Raw genomic sequence first — 22,419 nt, 5'->3', positions numbered from 1 at the left:
TCCTTGGCTTCTTTCAAATTTGCCTCCGAATTTCTTACACTGTGGGGAGTGTCACAGGAGGAATTCCTCCTCTACACATGGGAGGGCTTCATCAGTTTGTCATGTCTCTTATTAGACGTTTCCATTATTGGAAAACATATATAATGAGCACTTTAATTCTTAGATACAGAGAACACTCTCTGCCCCAGACGGCCAGATGCTTGCGAAGGTGGAGCACAAAACAGAAATGGGGAAGGGAATTTTGCATTTCAGTTTAAATTGATGTTACAGGAATACACTGCTCTTCATTATCATTCATACTGTTTTTCTGTAACGTGGCAACTGTCTATTGAACTATATCAGACTGTAATGACAAAGATATCCACAATATAAAGGTATCCACAACACGAAACTGTACTACATAAACATGTTGACGTTAGGGTCATCCTTTTAACTTCTTGCTTGCACCATTCCTTTGGTTTGTTTAGTGAGTATAAACAGTACAGTTGCTCTGTAATTACTGACATAATTCTGATTCCAGTTGAGTCCCTCACTGCACAGTACTATGGTTCTACTGTTACCACATGCTAGTGTAAAAGCCATGTACTCCAGTTAAACGTTTTCCAATGAGTTTTGACACTCAGTATGTGCTACATAGCTGACTGAATACTATGGTCTGCACACTGCAAGTGGTTTAAGCCTCATGCATGTGAAATAGCTGACAAAAGAAAGATTTTAAAACTTCATGAGAGCAAGTGGTCTGCTTTTGGCTTTTGGGGGGTTTTGTGCTGGTGGTTTCTTTGGGTTGTGTTGCTGGTTTGGTGGGGGTTTTATGGATGTAGGAAGAAAAAAAAATTAAGAAATATTTGGCAAATATCCCTGTGAAACTTCATTTCCATTCAGAATCTTCTGTTATACGTAGATTGCCTTAAAAAACTAATGAACACACAGGAAAGAATGTAATAAATTAGGTTTTGATCCTCTGTGCTTGGAATTTAAGGCCATTATGTCTTGTCCTATCAGGAGTCTGTTTAGTTTAGGTATTTGGGTGGCAAGGCAATCCTCTTTAAGCAGTGGAATAGATTGCATTAGTCAATGGTTCATTCTTGAAAGATTGTTATAAGCAAGTTACACAAGTGTCTACGGCAAATAATTTAGGTAGAGTTGGATCTATTTCAAAGTGGAGAGATGGAGCAGATGACTTCCTAAGGCTCCTCCCAGTCCTTCCTTCAGTGAGTTTATGGTTTATGTGTCAGTGAACTTTGTGATTTAAATAATATTTTGTGCCCCTCTAGTATTATACTTTCCCAAGTCTCCTTCTGTTTGCTCGAGTGCCATCCACACAAACACTGCCTCACTACCTTTTTCCTTTTGTGGGTTTGGCAGACTTGCACTTGGTGCACAAAACAGACTTATAGCATGAGTACTTGTGCTGAACAAGAAAGCACATTATTTCCACCATCAAAAGCCCTTGGTGTCCCTGAAGGACTGGAACACAGGAAACCCACTGGACACCAGCGTGGAAGGGAAAAAAAAAAGGGACAGCTCTGCTTTCAGGCACTGCTGTTTCCTTCTATTTGGCTTTACAGGATCTCTGCAGGTCAGTATTCAGAATCAGTTTCCATTTGGCAAAATCAAGTTCCCATAGCCCAGTGTCTGTAGCACTGCCCTCCTGGCTTCATAGTTGTTCCCTGGAGGGGATGCTGTGTCTGAGGAGAGGATTTTGCTTAACAGGTTAAGATGATCAGAAGATACTCCAGTCCTCAGAAGGGACTCTAAATTCTCCCTTGAAGGACTCACTTATCACATACAAGCACTCCCTGGCAGACTATGCAGACAAGACATGCTTGATCTGGGCCTTCTTCCACTTAGCACTTTAGAGTTTGAAGACACTGCTTGGCAGTAGGTTGTGTATTATTTTATTTAGACTTTTAGTTATTGGCTTTAGCTGAGATTTAGGAAAAAAACATTTTTAAAACAGAAAAAGTAAAATGATATAGGGTTTCATGTATTGTTTTATATTTGGATCAATCACACAAGATTTTTACAAGAGAAACAATTTATTAAACTCCTATATAAATTGTTTCTCTGATTCCTTGTATGCTTTTAATTTCATACCAGATTCCCTCAGGTACAGACTTCCAATTACAGAACTAAAACATGATTCTGGTTTTGGTCTGTCTCTTTTTGTTTCTTTCTTTGTGTCTTGGGGTGACCTTATGATGTGTATCCCATATCACTGCCTATGCCCAGAAATTAATTCCTGTGCCTTTCTATGCCTCTAAACTGAGCCTGAGAGGGGGAAGGAAAAAACTGAGCAAAACTTTTTCAAAGCAGTTTGCAGCTTGTTCAAGGTCACACACAGATAGCAATTTGTTTCCAGCTGTGGCAGGGGAGGGAGGAAGCACCCGGCTGGCTGCTCCCAGGACAGTTTTTTGGCCAGTGGTTCAGCTGCTTTGTTCTCCGGAGAGAGACTGAGAGTTGAATTTTTCCTTCCCTGGAATTTTGGATTTTCTCCCTTTTCTACTGGACACTTTGTTATTTTCTTCTTCTTTTTTTTTTTTTTTTTTTTTTAATGAAACACCAGTGATAGCTTTTCCACTGCACATGGCTAAATATTTAAGAATAGATAAGAATACATACATGAAGTAAGATTTAATTTTGAAGACAGTTCTTGAGAAATATCTACAAGTGTTTAATTGTCTCTCTTTAGGGAACTGGGCTTTCCCCTTAGCTGCCATTGTAAATATATTTCACAGGACATGGATGATAACAAACTGCCTCTGATATTCCTGGTTTTCATCAGAGAGCATTGGAAGCCAGAGCTGCAAAATCTTCATGTGTCTTTGAGACTTCAGTGACTTTCAACTATATAGGAAATGAATATAAGCTTAGGTGTTAATCCTGTAAAGATGTATGCATTTTCTTGATTTTTACATGCTACACTGACTTACTGAAGTTAATGACTGTAAGTTTTTGAAGCAGTTTTTTTTTATTATTTTCTGTGGGCCAAACTGTCTTTCATGAAGTGATATTTGCCACTGATTTTCCAACTAAACATGTATTTTTCCAATACTAGCTGAATGAAAGGTCCATTAAGTACAGTGTAGAGACATTGTATTAGTTTATTTAGGTTAACAGTAATGTAAATTCTGTTAATTAATATTATTTTTGTCTCTTAATTACTGTTATTAGTATGAATTAATAGGATGCTGGTTAAAGTCTTCTATTGTTCATAAGGGTTTAATCCTTCATGGCTTACAAACATGAGGAACAATATATCATGCTCTAAATGAACACGTAGAAACAACATATATATTTTTTTCTATCTAGATAATATGCCACATGGGTGCTGATTTTCATTATGTAATCTCATCTGGGAATGGAAATTATTATCTGGAAATAATGTGAATGCAATTAGCAGTTTGAGTCTGCTAAATTATTAAAGTCTACTTAAATATGATTAATCAGTTTTTTACTTTAATGAAAATTTCTAAAGAGATCATAAACTGCATTTTATTTTACATTACAATCTCCAGACTAGTTTAATCACCTTCTCTTCAGTTTTCAAACCTTTCTAAGTTTTTATGAATATAATGAAGCAAGTCACAGGACACATGCCCAGTAAAAAACACTCTATATACATCTTTTGTCTTGTGTCAACTCCCCCTGGTTATTAATTTTAAAAGATTATAATACTTAAGACCATGTAAGTTAAGTTCCTTATGTTGTTTATGAATCATCTTAGTCTACAACTATATTAATGTAACACTACTTAGTTCTCGCACACAGAGGATATTTGCAAACCTAAACAAGGATTTTCTGATGGTATCTAGATTTTGAAGGTTGGTCTGTTTAGTGTGAATTGTCTTCCCAGGAAGTCAGTAGTAGAGAAGGTCACTGTAAAAATGTCCATTGATCTCAACTAAGTAATTTGTATCAAGGTGGAGAACCTTGCCAAATTCATAGGAAGGAAATGATAGCAACTTGACTTTATTTTTTTTTTTTTTAAGAGGGTCTGGTGCAGGTGCTTATATATAAAAGCGTGTAGCTGCCTGATCAAGCCTGCAAAACTGGAACACCTTTAGCAAACTAGGTGCCAGCTTCACCAATGTATTACTCCAGTTTTACACAGTGCTTAATTTCCTGACAGCAACTGGAGTAGTGCAGTGGCAAATCAGCACCTCAGCTCTGAAGGTTCATTGCCAGTTATCCATGAAGAGCTTGCATTTACTGCTGTGAGCAAACACCTGTGCAGCAGCAGCAGCAGCAGCAGCAGTGGCAGCAGCAGCAGCAGCAGCATGTCATTTGGTACATGCAGGTAATTGGCATTACAGACTGGAACAACACTACAGTCTACCTAATTAGCCAGGTAAACACTAATCTCTCAGACAAAATCTTGCAGTCATGGTCCAGCCTCTCCCCATCTTGGAACCTCCTGCTTCATTTGGTGGATCTGCTTCTGTAGTTCATCTCTGTCCAGCTTCATTTTTGCTTCTAGAACTTGCCGTAGAGAGCCAATGCTCTCATAGATAGCTGCAAACCCTAATTGCAGGTGAGAATTACATTAGTTCATCATGAAGAACAAGAGTATCACATCATTGCTGTTAGAATGCACTTCCATAACACTGTGCTTTGCACTAGGAACACAGCAAAGGTTCTGAAGGAAAATGGGATGTCATTGTGTGCTGGTGGCAGAAATGCCCCAATGGCAGCCAAGCTATGGCTGTACCTGCTCTGGGGCAAGCACTTCTAAGCTGGTTAAGATGTCACCCCTTATTGCTGTGCTTTTCACACTTAGTGAAAATCCTTCTTAATGCCACAGGTGTAGCCATTACATCTGCCCCCAAAGTATTTAAACTACTTTGATACAAGCAAAGACATTTTATATATTAGTATGAGTCAATCACTGTTACCACAATTCAGACAGAATAAAGAACTTGATAACTATGATCCTACCAGCATTAACTTCCGCTTTCATTTCTTTTATATCTTCATTTATCTCATTTTGAAGTTTGACAATGCGAATATTTATTTTTTCTTCAGTCTGTTTTGCGTCATGTGCTTCCATGGTTATCTTCTGCATTTCTTCTATTCTCTCAATTTTCTCTGCCATTTGGTTGAATTTCATCTCAATACCTCTCTCACTCATTTCCTGGAGCCAGAAAAAAGAATTTGAATGATTTACTCTGCATATGAAGTAACAGTGGCCTTTTAAAAATATTAAATAGATACTGATTAATCATCTTTTATCTGGAATTCAAAAATGTAAGGAATTATCATTTTTCATAAAATCATTTCAAATTACTTGATTAGTGTAGGTTAAAATACTGATCTATTTAGCAGTGACCAGATTCATTTAAAGATTCTCAGGTTGTGGGTGTTACACTTGATATCGATGAAGAGACTTAGGCAAATTCTGAGGCTGTCTGAAAATCTCACTCAAATAATATCTATCTCAATTACATCATCTTAGTTATTAATAATGCTTTTGAATGCTTTCTGAGAAGTATTGTAGGACTTTTGAGTGAAACTTACAGTGCTTTCCTTAAAAGTCAGTGAGAGTTGGTCAATTTTTTGCACAAGCTCTTTCTCAGTCCTTCCGTGTTCCTGTTCCAACCAGCTCCGTGCAGACAAAATCTGACTGCTGAGCTCCTCAACAGCATTTTTTAATCTAGGAGCACAATAGAAATTAGCAGATACAAAGGAGAAGAACTCGTCATTCCACAGTGACTTTTTAATGAATGTTTTCATAAAAACATAAAATGGCAATTTAATACATTGTTCTCACCACATTAAGGTGAGCCTTTGAATTTTAAGGCTATTAAACTGCATAAGGTAACACTGGTTTTGAAAATAAAGGCGAAAGGGCACAGCAAATTTATATGAAACTTCACCAAATTTGAATCATAGAAGAAAATTAATTGTGACATTGAAAACAGAATATGGTCATCCATTCAGATTATAAACTTTATGTCTATATGTCTTAAATCTGAACAAAGATTTGGTGGCCACTTATTTTGGTGACCATGCTGGTTCCTGTAGCCCCACTTACATTGCCTGTACCTACCTCAGTTTTACACCAACCAATTGTGCCAGTGAAACTGTTTCTTTTCTCTAGTGAACACATGAAACACGGATTGCATGAGGATGGCAATAAGCAGTAAAAATAAGGATGTGGATGGCTTATACCAGGACTGCTACTGAGTGAAATGCCTGGAGAGGAGTTAACATCTGAATTGAATATAATGACCCCATGTAATGTCTGGTTAGTACAGAGTATCTTATCATTAATAATTTAGGTATTTCAGTTATATTCGTATTTGAAGCCAATTTAAAGCAATAACACTCTGTGAGTGCTGTGCCTTGCTTCCTGCTAACTTCAGTTGAACTTTTTCCCCTACTCTGGACAGCCATCTCCAGCATTCATTGCTTCGTACAGTTCTTGCAGAAAGGCACCAGGCTGCTCTGACAAAAACCCTTAGTTGTGTCCTTTAATAGAAGTACTGCCTGAATACTTAACTAAGGACTTACTGAACTTTTCATATTTACCTAACTACATTGGGACAGAATTCTTGGTGAAAGCAAGTCCCTCTTGACAGACCACTGTGCTTTGTAATACCTGTGGAGCAAACACACGTATTCAAAGAGGTTCCTGCTTTTATAGGCCTGAAGATTACAACAGTCAGACTGGGAAAAATGAGGCCAAACTGGGAAAACTGATGCTCCCAAGGTGCTCAGCAGCAGCAAGGCTTCCCAGGCACTTACTTTGTGTCCAGGACTTGCAGCTGTTGGTTGCTCTCTTTGTAGGCAATCTTCAGCTTTGCTTCTTGTTGCATTATTGATTGCTCTACTCTGCTCAGCAGGTGAGAAATCTGAAACAAAATTCAGGATTTACTATTTTTCAACAGCATTTCATCACAGTTTCATTTGGGACATTTTCATAACAGTAGAGGAGATCTTACAGAGAGCTCACTTTTGCTATCATTTAAAAAATTACTGAATTTGCATATTTTACTTTATCATGAAAATATACTATCTCTCAGTATGAAAGTACCCACATTTTGAAAACTGTAATTTTTTTGCCTTAAATAATATGAATAGTTTTGCCTTGAAAACCTCTGCCTGCTCCCCCCTTGCGTCAGCTGAATTTGCATGATCCATACATCTCCAAGTTGCCACATAATCAGAATAAACAAGTGCCAAGGTGCTCCACCAATATTGAGGGATATGCTCCATCACTTTGTGTATAATGACCACTGCAGTGATAGAAGTGCTGGGTTTAACTGGGGTACCTTACTAGAAGAAAATATTTGTTTCAAAACAATCATCCCACTTTCTCAAAGCATACTGTTCTGGCTCATTACAAGATGCATGCAAACATGCTCATGGCATGCTAATATACTACACTGCGGCTTTTGAGAAAGGCAAAGTGGATTTTAACCATTTACCTACCACAAAATGAAGATGTAAAATACTTTTGTTGACCAAGAAAATGGGAAGGCCTTGAGATATGACATTAAGGGAAAGGATTCTTCATATCTCCAAGTCTCTGCTTGTATCTAGTGCTCACTTCCATTCTCAAACCCAATGGAAGAGAAACCTGACAGACAGATTAATGGATTCACAGAACCCAAAGCCAGGTTTTTTTTGCAGACCTTCAAAAATTGTGTTTAAATACATATAGAATCATCCTGGGAAGGCCAAAAACATACACTGAAAGACACAGAGGCTTGCATTGTTGTAGTTTTGTTGAGCATGTGCCTTTGCATACTAATCCCTTGTACACAGCATGCTGAAGGCAGAAATCAAGGACCTTTTCCAGTTAGAGCAGTACTGTAATGCAGCTAGGTACCAACAGTCATTGCAATAAGGACTGGGAGCTGATACACCTCTCCATTTGTAAATTTGTGACCTCCCAGGATAATAATTAACAGTAATAGAGTCTGTATGAATTAGACTAGAACTCTTACCTGTACAGGGATTGCCTTGGTCTAAATACCATACCTGTATTTCTGCCTCTTTGATTTTAGATTCTAAGATCAGCTTGGAGGTGTGTTGGTCTTTACTTAGGCTCTGAAGTCTTTCATACGTAATTTTATGCTCTGCAGACAGCCTGGCTAACCCAGCATCACACCTGTTTGAATAGATAAAAAACAAAGCACCAGCCAAATAGAATGTAAGGTCCAGGCTTCTTAAATTATCAATTTCATACTGGCCATTTCTGTGAAATTCCTGGCTGGCTAGGAAAGCAATGTCATATGAGACTGTATGAATGGTAATACATCTCATAGTACTCAGCAAAGTGCTCCCAAATAGGCCTCGAGGTCACGTAGTCTGATTCTTGGCACTGACATGATGTGGGTAGGCTGAATTATCACTCAGGGAAATCAGAAATGCAAAGATGCAGAATTTCATTTCCGTGTCTTTTTTTCATACTCCAGAAGATATTTGATAAACTGTGTGTGATTTCACCTACACGATTAGGAGCCTAAATAACTGAGGACCAGTTTTTCATTATTGTAGCTTCGCTTTTTTTTGTGGAACAGTATGCAGCTAATATGGGTAGTTAACAATGTAGGACAAATTTTATGGTTCTTAGTCTTTATTTAGGTAAATAAATAGTCACTGAAAGCAATGGCAATTTTGTCTCAGAAAAGGCTATAAAATGAAGTCCTGGAACATATTAATTATTGTTTCCTTTCTTCACATTTGAGCATTTCTTGATGCTGTAACATTTTCAGGATAAATATGCTATAGAACATGTGTGTTTTCTACCAGGTTTCAAAAATAATTTGATCAGGTGGATTTCATCTACAGTAATGCAGTAAGAGCATTAACTGAGCTGTAAAAATATGAGTACTGTGATTTCAGGAGTAAGACCTCTGTGAAGTATGACTCATATATATTTTTTTTGCTAAGGGAACTATGTAATCATCAATGTTACCAAATTTGATCTAGGAAACTGATGAGGAATGGACAGCAGTTATAATTTGAGGGAGAAAAGGCAGTCAAATGGAACAAGCTGGGGCATGTTAAGTCATTACCTAAACCAATGACACACTTTGTCATCTTTTTAGTCACATTTCAGTTTGAAGGCTTTCATTTCAACATGCATTTTCATCACCTCGGTTACAGGAACTGCCATGATCATTAAACGTGAAGGGAAAGCCACAGCTAAAATGACAAATGGAGCATCTGCTTATTATTATGGTACAGTTCCAATATGGAAATAATCAGTAATGTAAAATAGCACATAGGCATTATAAAACTTGTGGAAATTAATTTCTAGTGGAGCAGTTCGGCATTGTGAGACCCGTCAGTAATATCTGCAGGAAGCCTGGCTAGGGTTTACATAGCAGTGAACAATTTATAGGGCTCACAGTCAGGCCGTTTCTTTAGAAGGACAAGAGAAGCCAAATCTCTCCATGTTGTTACAATCAGAGAGAATCAGAAGAATGAAATCATCTTGCATCTGGTCACCAAAAAATGTGGGCTCCAAAAAATTGTTAGTTTTGTTTCTCTGAGGCATGGCGGAAAATATAAAAAGCAACAGCTTTGAAACTACTGAAGCAAATGTAAACAGCAAGCACCTGTAATTGTTTTTAAAGTAAATTAGTGGTTTGGGTTTAATCACAGAGCATCTCTCTTCTTCATGGAATTCAGTTATGTGGTCAAAGGGTTCATGTAGTTCCATGGTAACTGAAACAATCAGATTCTGACTCTGTGAATTTAATGTCCGCCTGGTATGCATAGATCAGATTATTTTGGTTTATATTCTATATCTGTTGTACAGACTCTCAAACACATGATTAGTTTCAGCCTGGAAGAAAGTATTAGTGTTCAGCATAAAGAAATCAAAAGACAAGTAGTTGCTCCGTTCAGTATCAAGAGGGCATAGATAAAGCTGAGAACTGTGCCAGTACTCTGCAGCTGGCTGCTATATGTACATGCTGTGATAGTATCGAGAGAGCTTTTAATGTTCCTGGTTTATTATAACAGGAGATGTTTCAATTAAAATGCCAGTGTTTCAGTGAAAAACAAGTAGCTGGAGAACAGGTAATGAAAAGCAAGTTGAAGTGCCCAGTGGGTACACTGGGCAAGAGCATCAGAGCTGGTGGATTGTGCTGGCCTGGGGCAGGGAGCCCAGAGCCGCCCTCGTGGTGCCACCTCCCACACAGCAAGGGCCAGAGAGCAGCACATTTATTGTTCTTGGGGAGTTCATCAATGTGGTGCAGCCCAGATGCATCAGACTCATAATCTGTGCAGCAGGAAAATCTGCCTATGTGTAATGAGTCCAGGTTGTCTGAAATGAATCAGTTCTATAATGTAGATAAAAAAATCATCTATATATGCAAAGTAGGCCCAATTTGAACACACATAGTTGCCACGTCTCTGGATGTTTCAGCTCTCAGGAAGCTTTTATGAAGAGCTACTGCTACCATTCCAACCAGGCTGCTGGATTTAAACTTTCCAGACAAATGCTCATTATCCCCAAGTAATTCTCTAAATAAATGATAAGGCACTAATGAATTTTATGATCTATTATCACTAGAAAAAGAACTGGTAAATCTGTATTATATAAAATTGACAACAAAAGGGACAGGAGGCTGGAGAAATGGATCTACTGGCATCTATCTAATTTTCTGCTAAATGTGTTGCTGAATTTTATAGATGTCATATTTTTTTCTTAAAGTTAATAATAATGCTGATTTTTAGCAATAATTCAGGGCTGTGATAACACTTTACAAGTTCATCAATAAACTGTGCTTATTGAGAAAGGATCCAGAGACATGAGCTGTAATGTGTGTTCTGTCATTTTCTGATAGCAATATTAGATTGCTATCAGAAGATTGCAATCTAGATTCTGTGATGTGAGCGAGGTATGTTGGAATCTCACTCTTGCAGGGCTGTGGGGAGTGTGGTTTAGGAGCTGTGCTTCAGGACTGCATGTGCATGTAGAGATCCCTTGTTTCCATCATTAAAAGCACCAGGCCTCAAGAAATAATGAGGCAATTGTTTGATGATATACTGACATGTTACAGAACAGATGCTGTTAGGAAATAAACACCCCTCTCTCCAATACTGAACTTGAATAGGATATTTAGTATGCATGAAATTACTGGAACTGAAATTTGGCCAGAATCGTAAGGTGGACACTAAAGTTATTACATGACAAAGGGCTCAGGCTTTGGGATTCACTGTCTAAACTGATTCCCACTGTCCTTCTGCACACTACACTCAGAGCTACTGCAGCCTGAGCCTCACATAGTACCTTGGCTGTGGCTGAAAGCTGATGCACAAGAAGTTGGTAACCCACAGTAACTTGATCATGTTTCTCATGTTTCACTCTGAACTCATCTGGAAGCTAACAGGACTAGAGGTAAAAGTACATTAGGTGCGTAAAGTGTATTTTATATAAGGAACATTGGCTAGAGTAATCAGAAGGTGTTTATCTCAGGGAAAGTTTCTGCAATGTGCCAAAGGCACAAAAAACCACTGTCTTGACCATAATCTCCAGCTAGTGCTATAATCATTATTCACTGGAACACGAATTGCAAAGTAGAATATGTTTGTAAATAAAGGCAAATAGCCTTCTGTCATGGAACACTGCTTTAAATTGCTTTCTGATTAAGGGAAGATTTTTTTTTTCCTCATTCAGGATTTTTTTTTTTTTTTTTGTAAAGAGCATGCTGAATAGAAGCATAGAATGCAGAATAGAAGGTAGCAGTTAAAAGGCAATAAACTGATTCTCTTACAGGAATGAATACAAATAACCTGCATTCGTCACACAGTCTGACACAAGGCACATGGGTATAATCTCATACAATTTGCAGATAAATTGCAACCCAGGCACAGTACAAGGGTGGTGCCCTAAGGAAATAAAGGAAGAAGCCCTGGCACAGCCTGTGCCCGTCCCCACCCTCCCGCAGCGAGTACTCGGGGCAGGACAGGGCTCCACTGTGGAGCCCACGCCAGCACGAGTTTCTTCTCTTGACTTCCCTGACTGTGGGCAAAGGCACCACATTTTGCTTCCCAAGGTGTCAGTAACAGTGTTGCTCCACACAGAACCCTCTCAGGATGTAGTATGATCTCAAAGTATTTTTATGTAAAGATGCAGGAAGATCTGAGCATGTACATTTTGGGGGGATTTCTCAGCTGGATAGATATATGTATCTCCCTATAGGTTTTTCAATCAATTTTCTAATTTGACAGAATAAACTAGTTCCTCTGTGGTTGCTAAAGGATAGTGCGTAACTTACTAAATGTTTAATTCTTTTTGAAACCTCTCTAAAAGATTTTTTACGAACTGGGCTATGAAAGTAACAGTGGAAGTGTCAGACAATTGTGTAATTTATGAGAAAACCTTAGTTCAATGAAAATCCCTCTCTGATTATCCCCTCTGAATATCCACTTCTGTATGCTGCTGAAGGTTATAACAAAATCAGGTGACATGCAGAAAAGAAAGCAAAATTACCAGTACAAGATAAACAACAGGACAAATTCAGGACAAGTATAACTCCACCAAAGTTATTAGCCAAGCAACCATAGGCCAGGTTACATCCTTTTCCTGTAGCTGTACATATCCTCCGTCTTTCGTGTTCAACTTTACAGGCACTTAAGCAAATGTTGTTGTGCTGGGGTTTGTAAATGTGTCATTGATGGCACAACTGAAGTCTGTGTGGCTGCACGATTGTAACCTCGAGCTTCGGGCAGCCTGTAAAACCTCTGTTATTGTATAGTTTTCTGTTCCTTATGTGTCACGTAGCCCATGTGGGATTTAATATGGCTAACCACTAACTGAATGTGCAGATTTTTACTTCTAAAATATATGCAAAAATGTGCAACTATTTTGTTCTTCGCAAGTGCAGATTGTTCCATGCTGCCTTTATAATTGTGCTAATTAACGTGTTTCAAAGACACGAGTCTAACCACAGTACTTTTTAAAAGCTGAACCAAATCCAAATTCTTAGGGAATTTGAAGTAATTTATTTAGAATTAATTTCAGGAATCTTAGGAATTAAGGGTGATACTGTCAAGTTTAATATGTAACACTGGAATGCAAATGTTTATTATTCATTTTCTTGAAAACACAGAGCAAAATTATCCTTGGAATTTTGCCAAAGTTGAATTCAACCCATCATCATTAATACTTCAGGATTAAAACAAGATTAGCTAGCCCCCAAAACACAGTTCCATGGCGACTTTTACCTTGCAACTCTTCCCCGAAGATCTCCTAGGCCAGAAAGCTGCCGCATTTCAAGACTCTTCAGGGTAGAATTTGTTCCATAGCTGAGATTGTCTCTGACACGTATCTGTTCCTGCAGCATCTACAGAGCATTCATATGCAAATAAAAACTCAGTATCTCACATTTAATGTACACTTAAAATGTCACTCATTATTTTTCAGCAGTTCAGTATCCTCAGATACCATTTTATTATTACTTTATTAAAAGCTTTGTAATATACTAAAACAGATACCTTTTAGGTATTTTATTATTTCTTATTATTAGTGTCCAATCTGCACGCAAATACCATAATATATATAATGTATAACTTGACAGTGAAATGGAGACTTAATTTTTTTTTTCTCCGTTCTTTTTCCCCACCACACCCCTGTTGCTCACTGCAGCAGAGGTCAGACATGAAGTCATGTGTCTGCCTACCCTTGGGTCATAAAAATGAGCAGTTGGGTTTTGTTACTTTGTGTCATCAGTGAGTCGGAAGGGAAAGAAAGTTTATTATAGAGCTAAGGCATTTCCTAGTGTTTATACAGCACAGCCTTTGGACTGAAGTTGAGCTGGGTATTAGCGTCGCATTAATTCATTTTTTCAAGATTTTCCAGTGCAGCTTTTGAAAGCAAGCTTATTAGAACCACAAAGGCTCCTGTGTTTATATGCTAATATCCTGTGCTATTTTCATAGCCACCAAAAGAATTATGTAATTTGCAAACACTTTTTCGAGTTGTAAAAACAATTTATGAGCTTACAGGATCTTCAGACCTCGTCTGACCTTTACTTATCCTATGGTAAACTTTGTTAGGAAATTAGAAGGAATAAGTAACTGAGGTGGCATTAGTGCTGTGCAACGTTCTTGCCGTACCTCAATGTCCCGGTTGAGCTGCCTCACTATCGCCGTTATGTTTCGGATGTGTTCTTCCAGGAGTTGCCTTGCCAACCGGTCACCCCCCCCTTTGTTCTGCATTCTGTGCAGCGTGGAAACAATGTCCTCCTTAATGCGAAATGCGTGTTCCACAAGAGCCGCTGTTGTTTTCTCATGGCTCAGGATTCTGTCCTCCAGCTGATCCACCAGGCTGGCGGATGCCAGCGGGACCGCTGTCAGTGCCTGGCTGTGCAGTGGGATGTTTCGAACCCGTCTAGGGGAGAAGAATAACCACATATTGTTAACTTCTCACACAAAGCTCTGCAATGCCTTTGCACTGGAGACAGCGTGACACTATCTGAGTACTGGCAGTGCCAGGGAGAAGCCCCAAAATACTCATGGAGAGAGCACCCACTGCTACAAATAAGTGGGTGCTGTGTTGGCTACCGTGGGTCTTGTACAAAGGCAGGTCAGGCTCTTTTTCATAGTCTTTAGGAAGCTTACAAAAGCATAGGATATTAAGGAAAGGACATTAGCAGAATAAAAGCAGTTACAAATCAGAACTATAATTTGATTAAGAATCCAAATTCAAACCCTTTTACTGAGTTTCAAAAGTAATGTTATTTGTCTTTACAGTTTTCAGGCTTAATCAAAGCTGTAACTTTGGTTACAGCTGTTGTTGAAGGAAGGTATTGTAAATTAAATGAAAACAGATCAGGATTAAAAAGGAGTATCTTGTACCAATCCCTTTTCTGTCTCTATAGCTACCCTGTAATACCATACAGAAGCTTGTTCCCCCGTGAACTGGACAGGACAGTATGTGGGCATAGAAACTGAGGTGAGACCGAAATTATGACAAGCTTCTCATAGTCTTAGAAGTTAAATTTCCCTCCAAAATAGCTTACATTTGGGTACCTTGAATAATTGTCTAGATTTTTGAAGAGTGCTCTGCTTTTCATAGCTCCCATGGAAAGCAGTAGAGCTCATGGGTGCTGAAAGTGAAAAACAAAAGCTGCTAATGCATACAACCTTTTCCTGCCACTGTGTTCTGTAAAGAATAACAAAATTTTCAGAAGTATAAGCAGAGGATACCTGCTTATAAGTTCGACCCCACTTTGGAAGAGGAGATCTTTTGTTTGGAACCCTGTTATTTACTGTGTGTTCTCATGTTTCCTGTTTAATGAGCCAAATTAGCAGCTCAGTTTGACCATGATGATATTGATAGAGATGTATGAGGTTTCCAACAAAGGTCACTTTTGGCTCTCTGTTTTCACAGCTCATTCCATGCTATTAGAACACTAGCTAAAGTATTCTTGGACTTCTAGTCAGTGAGACTTTAAGCTATTTAATTTTTTTGGGAAATGGCTAAGTAAAAGCTGAGTAAGGACTTGTGATTTGGGCCATGATTTGAATGTCTACGGTATTTCACTTTGCTTTGCACACTACTGCCAAAGTCCCAAGTCACAGCATTACTATATATAGGGAATTAAGAGACACGTAATACTCTGCAATATGAAGACTTTAATTTTTATATTCCAGACTGTACCTTTCAGAAGGGGCAAGGGTTGGGAAGATTGGGCTTCGGTGGGCCATTCTCTGGTCAATAATTTATGTCTGTTGAAAAAGTAAAAATTGAATTATTGAATAGTTTATATCTGGTACTGAAATGACCTAATGCTTTTGCTTTAAGTGCACCTTTAAGTAAAGTGCAATATTATGCTGACATCTGTGATCTTGGCATTCAAATATTGCTAATGCATTAAATGCAAATTAAAATTGATACAAAAGAATGAAGACTAAACACTGCTAAAAAGCTTTTTATAGTGAAAACAATACTTTTGAAAAGGCAAGGTTGACAGCCTTGAAACTGAAATCTGCTGTTGACCCACAGAACTGGTTTGGCAGGGCAGAGGTAAACAAAGTTCTTGTCCCCAGTCTTCTACTGGTCTCTGACATCATTAGTCAATGAATAACAAAGTGAGATCTACAGGATGGTCATAAAACTTAAGAAAATATTGAGAGGAGAATCAAATACAAGTGTTTCATCACAGCAGATTATTAGGGATAAGGTGTTTTTCAGGTAAAAGCATTGGCAGTCAGAAACCTAAATAAAATATGTGACATCAGCACAGTTTATCGAAATTGAGTCTTTTATTTTTTGGCTTCAAATCTAAATTACCACACTTTATGTTGTAAGTAGATTCTTCTGTGGTAAGTATATAAATTCTGGTTTTAATTTTTAGACACAGCCAGCCAGACTGTGACAGACATTGCAGCAGAGTAGGTCTATTAAATAGCTTCAGAAAGATATTTTAGTGTCTTACTGTGAGACCAGTACCTGGCTCAGCAGCTTTGTCCACTGACAGAAATGAATGAAGAAGATATTAGCCTCAATCAAATCCAACTAATCTCCCCTACATAAAACAAATAAACATTTTTAAGTATAAAGAGAATGAGTATGGCCTGAGCCTGATCTCCTTGGGAACCTAAAATCCTCACTGCAAAATAAAGGCTGATGTATGAAAAGAATTTTACAGTTGCTGATGAAATTCTGTGCAATCCGGGAAAGATGGGCTTATGGAAACACAATAGTCTAATACTGATAGTGAAGAAGCAATAGGGCTACCCTTTGAGATCTTGAAATGCAAAGCATGTTTGTGCTTTAGAAATGTATGAAAGCACTGCCTGAAAGCAGAGAGCAAACATTGTCACAGTGTGTGTGTTCTATTTATAGCACGGTGCTTCGGAAACTACAAATTAAAAAAAAAAAGCAGTTTTAAGAGAAGCTGGGTTGCTGAGCAGCAGTGACACCAGACAGGAATTCAGAAGGTCTGAGCTGAATTCCTTGCTCAGTCTCTGATCCTGTTGACTTCGGACAAGTTATTTCCATGCATAATGACTCGGTTTCTCTGTATATAAGGGAGATAACCATACCTACCTCCTTGTTTAGGTTCTTACATGGCTATAAGTAAAAAGCACAGTATAAGAGCTGGGGATCATTGTGGTGACTTCTGCATTCAAAGTGCTGCACAGACACTGAATATCCAGTTCTGCAGTCTGTTCCTCACACTTGTCATTTCTCAGTTGGATTTTTAAGCAATGGCAGCACTCTGCGAGGGGTCCCTCCTGGTCACACCACCAGACTGCACCAGGTGACACCAGCAGGCACCCAGTTCTCAGTGACACATTTTAATGATCTTGATACATGTAATGATCTTTAAGCACAATTTAGCTGGAAACACAGGAATTATCCCACTGATTTAAGAAGAGCTATGTGTACCACAGCAGCAAAGCACTGGATGCTACCTAGAAAAACAAAGAACAAATATTAAAGTCTGTACATCTAGCAGCATCTTAGTGAAATTTAGTGAAATACACCTTATAAAAACCAGCCAAACAGTGCTTTAGTCTCACGGCCTTCAGTACCCATTTATTATCATTTGAAAAATAATGTTTGCAGCAAACTAAGCATACGTTTGCTTGACGTCTTAACTTTTTCTGCCAGACTACCATAAGAAATGCAGCTAAATGCAAATATCTGGAGAAAGTGTGGCTATGAAACAGAAGTTACACAGATGAACTTCTCATTCATTTCTTATTGCTAGCTTAAGCACTTTGCTCAGTACACAGTGAAGTATCTCATCATCAGATATCAGATTTCTTGATCTGATCCAACAGCCAGAAAGGATTTAAGACCTTGTTTGGCAGTTGTAGAAAACTTTCCTGCAGTTTGGAGATATTTGCAATAAACAGGTGTCAGAACTAATGACAGATTTCTCCTCTATGAGTGTAACACCAACTTAGACTAGTAAATAGAAAACATAAGATGTTCTGATGCTTAGATTCAAAGGAGTGTAATTTCACAGGGCTCTTTTAATGGCAGTAAATTGGGGTCAAGTTAGATACCAGTTTAAATACTGGTTATAGGCGCTTAATTTTTTTTTTTAATGATGTTTCCTGCTTGATACTGCTATAGCAATTAAAGTCATGATATATTAACCCAGTAAATTTGGATTGACTGATTTAAGTTACTGAATATTCCAAATACACTTGTCACATGGACAAGATAAAAGTTTTTTCCTGTTTGTAAACTGTATGCCTGATTACCAAAAATAACAGTTTACTTGGATACTTAAGGCAGGTTTTCCTTACAAATGTGGAGTGCTTCCTTATCTTTTCTTTAAGCCACTGACATCAGACGTGTAAAGCTTGAAAAAAAAAAATCATCCATGGGACATGATGAAGAGACACTTCTAGCAATGCACAGTTCACTCCTTGCTATTTGTGCTGTGGCATCCCTTCCCCACTTCTCAGACTGCCTTGCGTGTTTATTTTCTGCGGGATCTCCATTTCTCGTGTTTTGAAGAATAATCACATTTGTAGCATTCAGTTCCCCATTTTCCATGATAACCTACATCTAATGCCGTAATGTCTGCGCACTTCGGAGTGTTTTTCACATTCATTCTCACAATATGCCTGTGGGGTAGGAAGCATTATTATCCCTGAAAATGTAATTTCCTTCTGTTGCTGGTAGGGAAGTGAAGCACGGGGCAGGCTATGTGACTTGCCACAAGTCACACGGGAATCAAAGCAGACTGAAATACCTGCCTAGGCAAACACTTTAATCACTCTTTTCTTCTTAAAATAGAAACCGCTTTTGTCGCTGCACAGGGAGCGTGTGACGGCACCACCCCGGCAGCCGCCAGATCCTTCCCGGTGTTACTCTGAAGTGCTTTGGGGCAACGCTTAGGAGTAGGCGAAAAAGTCCCTGTGCTGCAGCTCAGCAAAGAGATGGGTCAGACCTCGGCAGCGTCAGGGAGAACCGGACCCGTGCCGAACCCCTGTGCGCGGCTGTGACACTTGTGAACACGCGCTGTGCGATGGGTGCCGGAGGGACTCCCCCGGCAGCGCGGTGACCGTGCCCGGGGCTCCGAGCCAAGCCAGGGGGGCTCCGAGCCAGGCCAAGGGCCCTCTGGAAAAATAGGTGCGATCGGCCCCGGTGCCGGCCCGTGCTGAGCCGCCGTGAGCGGCGTGAGCGGGGGGGGATCGTGCCGGAGCCCCGCCTGCACCAGGCTGAGCGCCCTGCCCTGCCCTGCCCTGCCCTGCCCTGCCCGCCCTGCCCGCGGCTCGGCCCGCCGGCGGTCCCGGCCGCGCGGTGCGGGGGTCACCGGTGGGTGCGACGAAGGTTGCAGGGACACGGGGTGTACGACAGCCGACAGGACACCGCGGTGCAAACACCACACTATGGCCATGCAACGCGGGGGGACAGAGCCGGGACAGCCTCTGCGCTCACTCACCGGTGACGGCTCAGGGCAGGGCAGGGCTGCCCGCCGCTCCCGCGCATCCCCGCCGCCGGCCGAGCCCCGCTCCGCTCCGGGCGCGCTGCCGCCGCGGGAGCGGCCGTTCCCAAGCGCCGTGACCGCCGGTGCGCGGCCGGGGCTCGGTCCGCCCGCCCTCCCGGCCGGCTGCGCGGAGCGGAGCGGATGGGATGGGAGCGGCTGGGAGTGGGGCGGCCGCCGCAGGCCGGGCTGCGGGAGCGGGAGCGGTTGCCAGGACGCCGTCACCATGGGAACGCGCTGCCGCCCAGGGTAGGGGGAGCCCTTCGCATCGCCCCCTCCTCGCAGCTATTTCACGGCAGTGCCCGATCCTGGGGAAGCACGGAGGGACGGGAAGGGCCCCGCAAACAGCGGCGCTCCCTGCGGCACGGGGGGCGAGCGGTGCGAACGGAGCGGGGGCCGTGCCTGCGCCTCCCGCGCCAGCAAACGCCGGCCTCCAGACAGAAAGTTCGGTGGTGAAAAACAGCAGTGACTCTTGAGTTTCTAGTGGTGCAAAGGAGCCGAGAGTATGACTGAAAGCACGGGTTTTTCCAGAGCATATATCAAATCCTGTCAGAATACAAGATTATTAAAATCAATGGCAAATATTAGTCTTGTTTATAAAATTTCCATGTTACATTTTCAAACAAGATCTAACATGCAGCTTCAGTAAAATTTCATATATCACAGCAAATAAGATCCATCTGCTTGCCCAGCAGAGGTGTGTCAGCTAAGAGAAAGTATTACTGGAAAAACAAAGTCCACAGAGGGTGTGTCTGCCTTCACTTCTGTTTCCTGCTTGTGTCATTCCTTGGACTTTGATACAACCAACATGGGTAAATAAAGTGTAAGTGAAATCTGAGAAGAACTTACTGCACCAGTTCGCTCTGAAATAGCAGATTGTCTCTGATTTTAGTTAAAATCCATGCCACATCCCATACTGCTGTATAGGCAAACCATTGCAGGATTTGGGAACTAGGTAGATGTGAAGGATAAAAGGGTTATACCATGCACAGTCTATTGTAAAAAGCAAGGTGGAGTCTGAATCTACACTCTGATTGACCTATTTATTTTAAAGTAATTCCCACATGAAAGGATCAGGCCAGAAAGAAAACATGCCATAGGTGCTTCGAAAAATATGAACTGAGAGTAGTAAGATTGTAGGATAATTCAGCTTGGAATGAACCTTAGGAGAACACTTGTCCAACCTCTGCTGCAAGCGAGGTGATTGATGAGGCCAAATACAGTCGTTCAGGGTTTTACCCAGCCTACTCTTGAAAACCTCCAAGGATGGAGACTGTCCAACTTCGGTGGACAGCCTGTTCCCATGCTTGTTTGGCTGCTGAAGAGAGAACATTATCTGTGTATCTGGTCTGAACCTCTCTTGTTTGCATTTATATTGTTGTCTTCACCATGTGCCACTATGAAGAGTCCAAATTTGCCATCTTGATGACTTCATCATAGATACTGGAGGGCCCTGTCAGGTCCCCCAAAGTCTGTTTTCATCAGGCTGAGCAAGCCCTGCTTCCTCAGGATCCAGCTCCCAACCATCTCACCGGCCTCTGCTGAACTTGCTCTAGTTTACTGATGTACATGGCTGTATTCCCTGACCTGGCAAATATCTGGACTAACTTTATGCCCCTGTGTAGTTTTGGTTCACCTAAGTGTTTTTTCTTGCTAAAGGACTGCTTGGATACCCAGTGTTTTCTTGAGTACGTATGTCTGCAGAGTGGGGCTTGAAAGCAAATGGTTAGTTAAAGCAGATCAACTGAAGTTATTTTAATTTAAAAACATAACATTTGTACCTCCTACTGCAGTCTTGAAAATAATACTAAAACGTACCTCCATGCTCGGCTCTCAGCCTGCTTTTTCCCTCTAGCCCTTCTCTGACAACAGTGGAGGTCAAGAGATAGGGAGGGGACATGTGAATTCTTGTTCTTACACTCTTTTCAAGGCATCCACACCACCAGGATTTGAGGCGAATGGTCTTTGGTTTGACCCATACAGATGCTTTTTACATCTTGTGTTATCAGAGATCATTATTTTTTGTACTTGTGTCACTTTCTTGATGTTTCTAACTAAAGGAGTGCTAAACTGTTGTATTTTGTATCATTACATCTTCAGTGCAATTCATACTGAACATGTAGATTTCTTTTCTTAAAGGCAAATTCATATCACAATCTTTTTATCAAGGCACAACATCAACAATAAAATTAATTTATTCTGGAGTCTTCAACTATCTCACTCATTAATTGAGCCCCACTTAAATAATCACAGAATTACAAAACAGAGCAATTTAGACTGGAAGGGACCTCAGAGGGAATATGGTCCAACTCCCTGCTGCAAGCAATGCTAATTTTGATGTTAGATCAGGTTGCCCATCATAGCATAAAGTTTTCATTGTAAAATCTTGTGTAATGTTTCAAAAAATCTCCCTCTGAGGGAAAAAAATTATAATCCCTGTAATTTTGTTGTTGGGAATATACGTAGCTTAACTGAATTCAGTCACAGGAACACAGGAGGCAGAACTCCTCGGTTACCAAGTCCTTGTGGACTTCTTCCAGGTTTATACCAGCCTTGCAAATAACAGCATTATTCATACGTTTTGGTTTGCAGTTGGAGAAAAATTCAACTCCATGAATTCTAAGTATCTTTTACATCTAAGCCTTCTCTTAATCAGATCCAGAGTGAAAGAGCCACATGCTATTTTTCCTCAAAAAGCCTCAAACCAAGCAGTGGATGTAAAAGGGCTGTTGACTTTGTTACTGTACTTTTTACTCCAGTAGTACTTTAAATGGACACGTTGAACACGTTAAGGGCATGTTTTCTGAGCAGAGATGCTGCTCTCATTTGAGGCCAACTATAGGGAGGAAAGAAGAAATTTTATTAGGCACAGAGAGTTAGAAAAAGTACAATGATTATACTGTTTTCCAACCTGTCCTAATCACTGAAGTGATTTCATCACATTTTAAGTAATAAAATTCTGCCTTTGTTTTATACATGCCATTTTGTTTCTCCCTCC

General features: G+C 40.2%; 1 protein-coding gene across 1 annotated transcript; it reads right to left on the bottom strand.

Annotated features, from left to right (window-relative positions):
* Positions 1-2,494: 2,494 nt before the first annotated feature.
* Positions 2,495-19,468, bottom strand: FAM81A (family with sequence similarity 81 member A). Its single transcript, XM_048317679.1, has 10 exons — positions 19,380-19,468; positions 17,021-17,388; positions 15,629-15,696; positions 14,083-14,356; positions 13,192-13,310; positions 7,987-8,116; positions 6,748-6,854; positions 5,518-5,653; positions 4,939-5,134; positions 2,495-4,524 (listed from the first exon to the last, which is right to left on the bottom strand). The coding sequence occupies exons 3-10, from the start codon at positions 15,673-15,675 to the stop codon at positions 4,385-4,387; spliced, it is 1,149 nt and encodes a 382-aa protein (XP_048173636.1). The 5' UTR covers positions 15,676-15,696; positions 17,021-17,388; positions 19,380-19,468; the 3' UTR covers positions 2,495-4,384.
* Between the last annotated feature and the right edge of the window lie 2,951 nt (positions 19,469-22,419).

The sequence above is a fragment of the Corvus hawaiiensis genome, chromosome 13 (assembly GCF_020740725.1).
Source record: "Corvus hawaiiensis isolate bCorHaw1 chromosome 13, bCorHaw1.pri.cur, whole genome shotgun sequence".
Classification (NCBI taxonomy): Eukaryota; Metazoa; Chordata; class Aves; order Passeriformes; family Corvidae; genus Corvus; species Corvus hawaiiensis.
This window is presented reverse-complemented; position numbering and strand designations above follow the sequence as displayed.

Coding starts and splice junctions, on each gene's coding strand:
- FAM81A (XM_048317679.1), bottom strand. CDS start 15,675: ATGGCCCACCGAAGCCCAATCTTCCCAACCCTTGCCCCTTCTGAAAG. Junction 14,357..15,628: donor ACCCTTGCCCCTTCTGAAAG/GTACAGTCTGGA, acceptor CTTCTCCCCTAG/ACGGGTTCGAAACATCCCAC. Junction 13,311..14,082: donor AGCTCAACCGGGACATTGAG/GTACGGCAAGAA, acceptor AATGCTCTGTAG/ATGCTGCAGGAACAGATACG.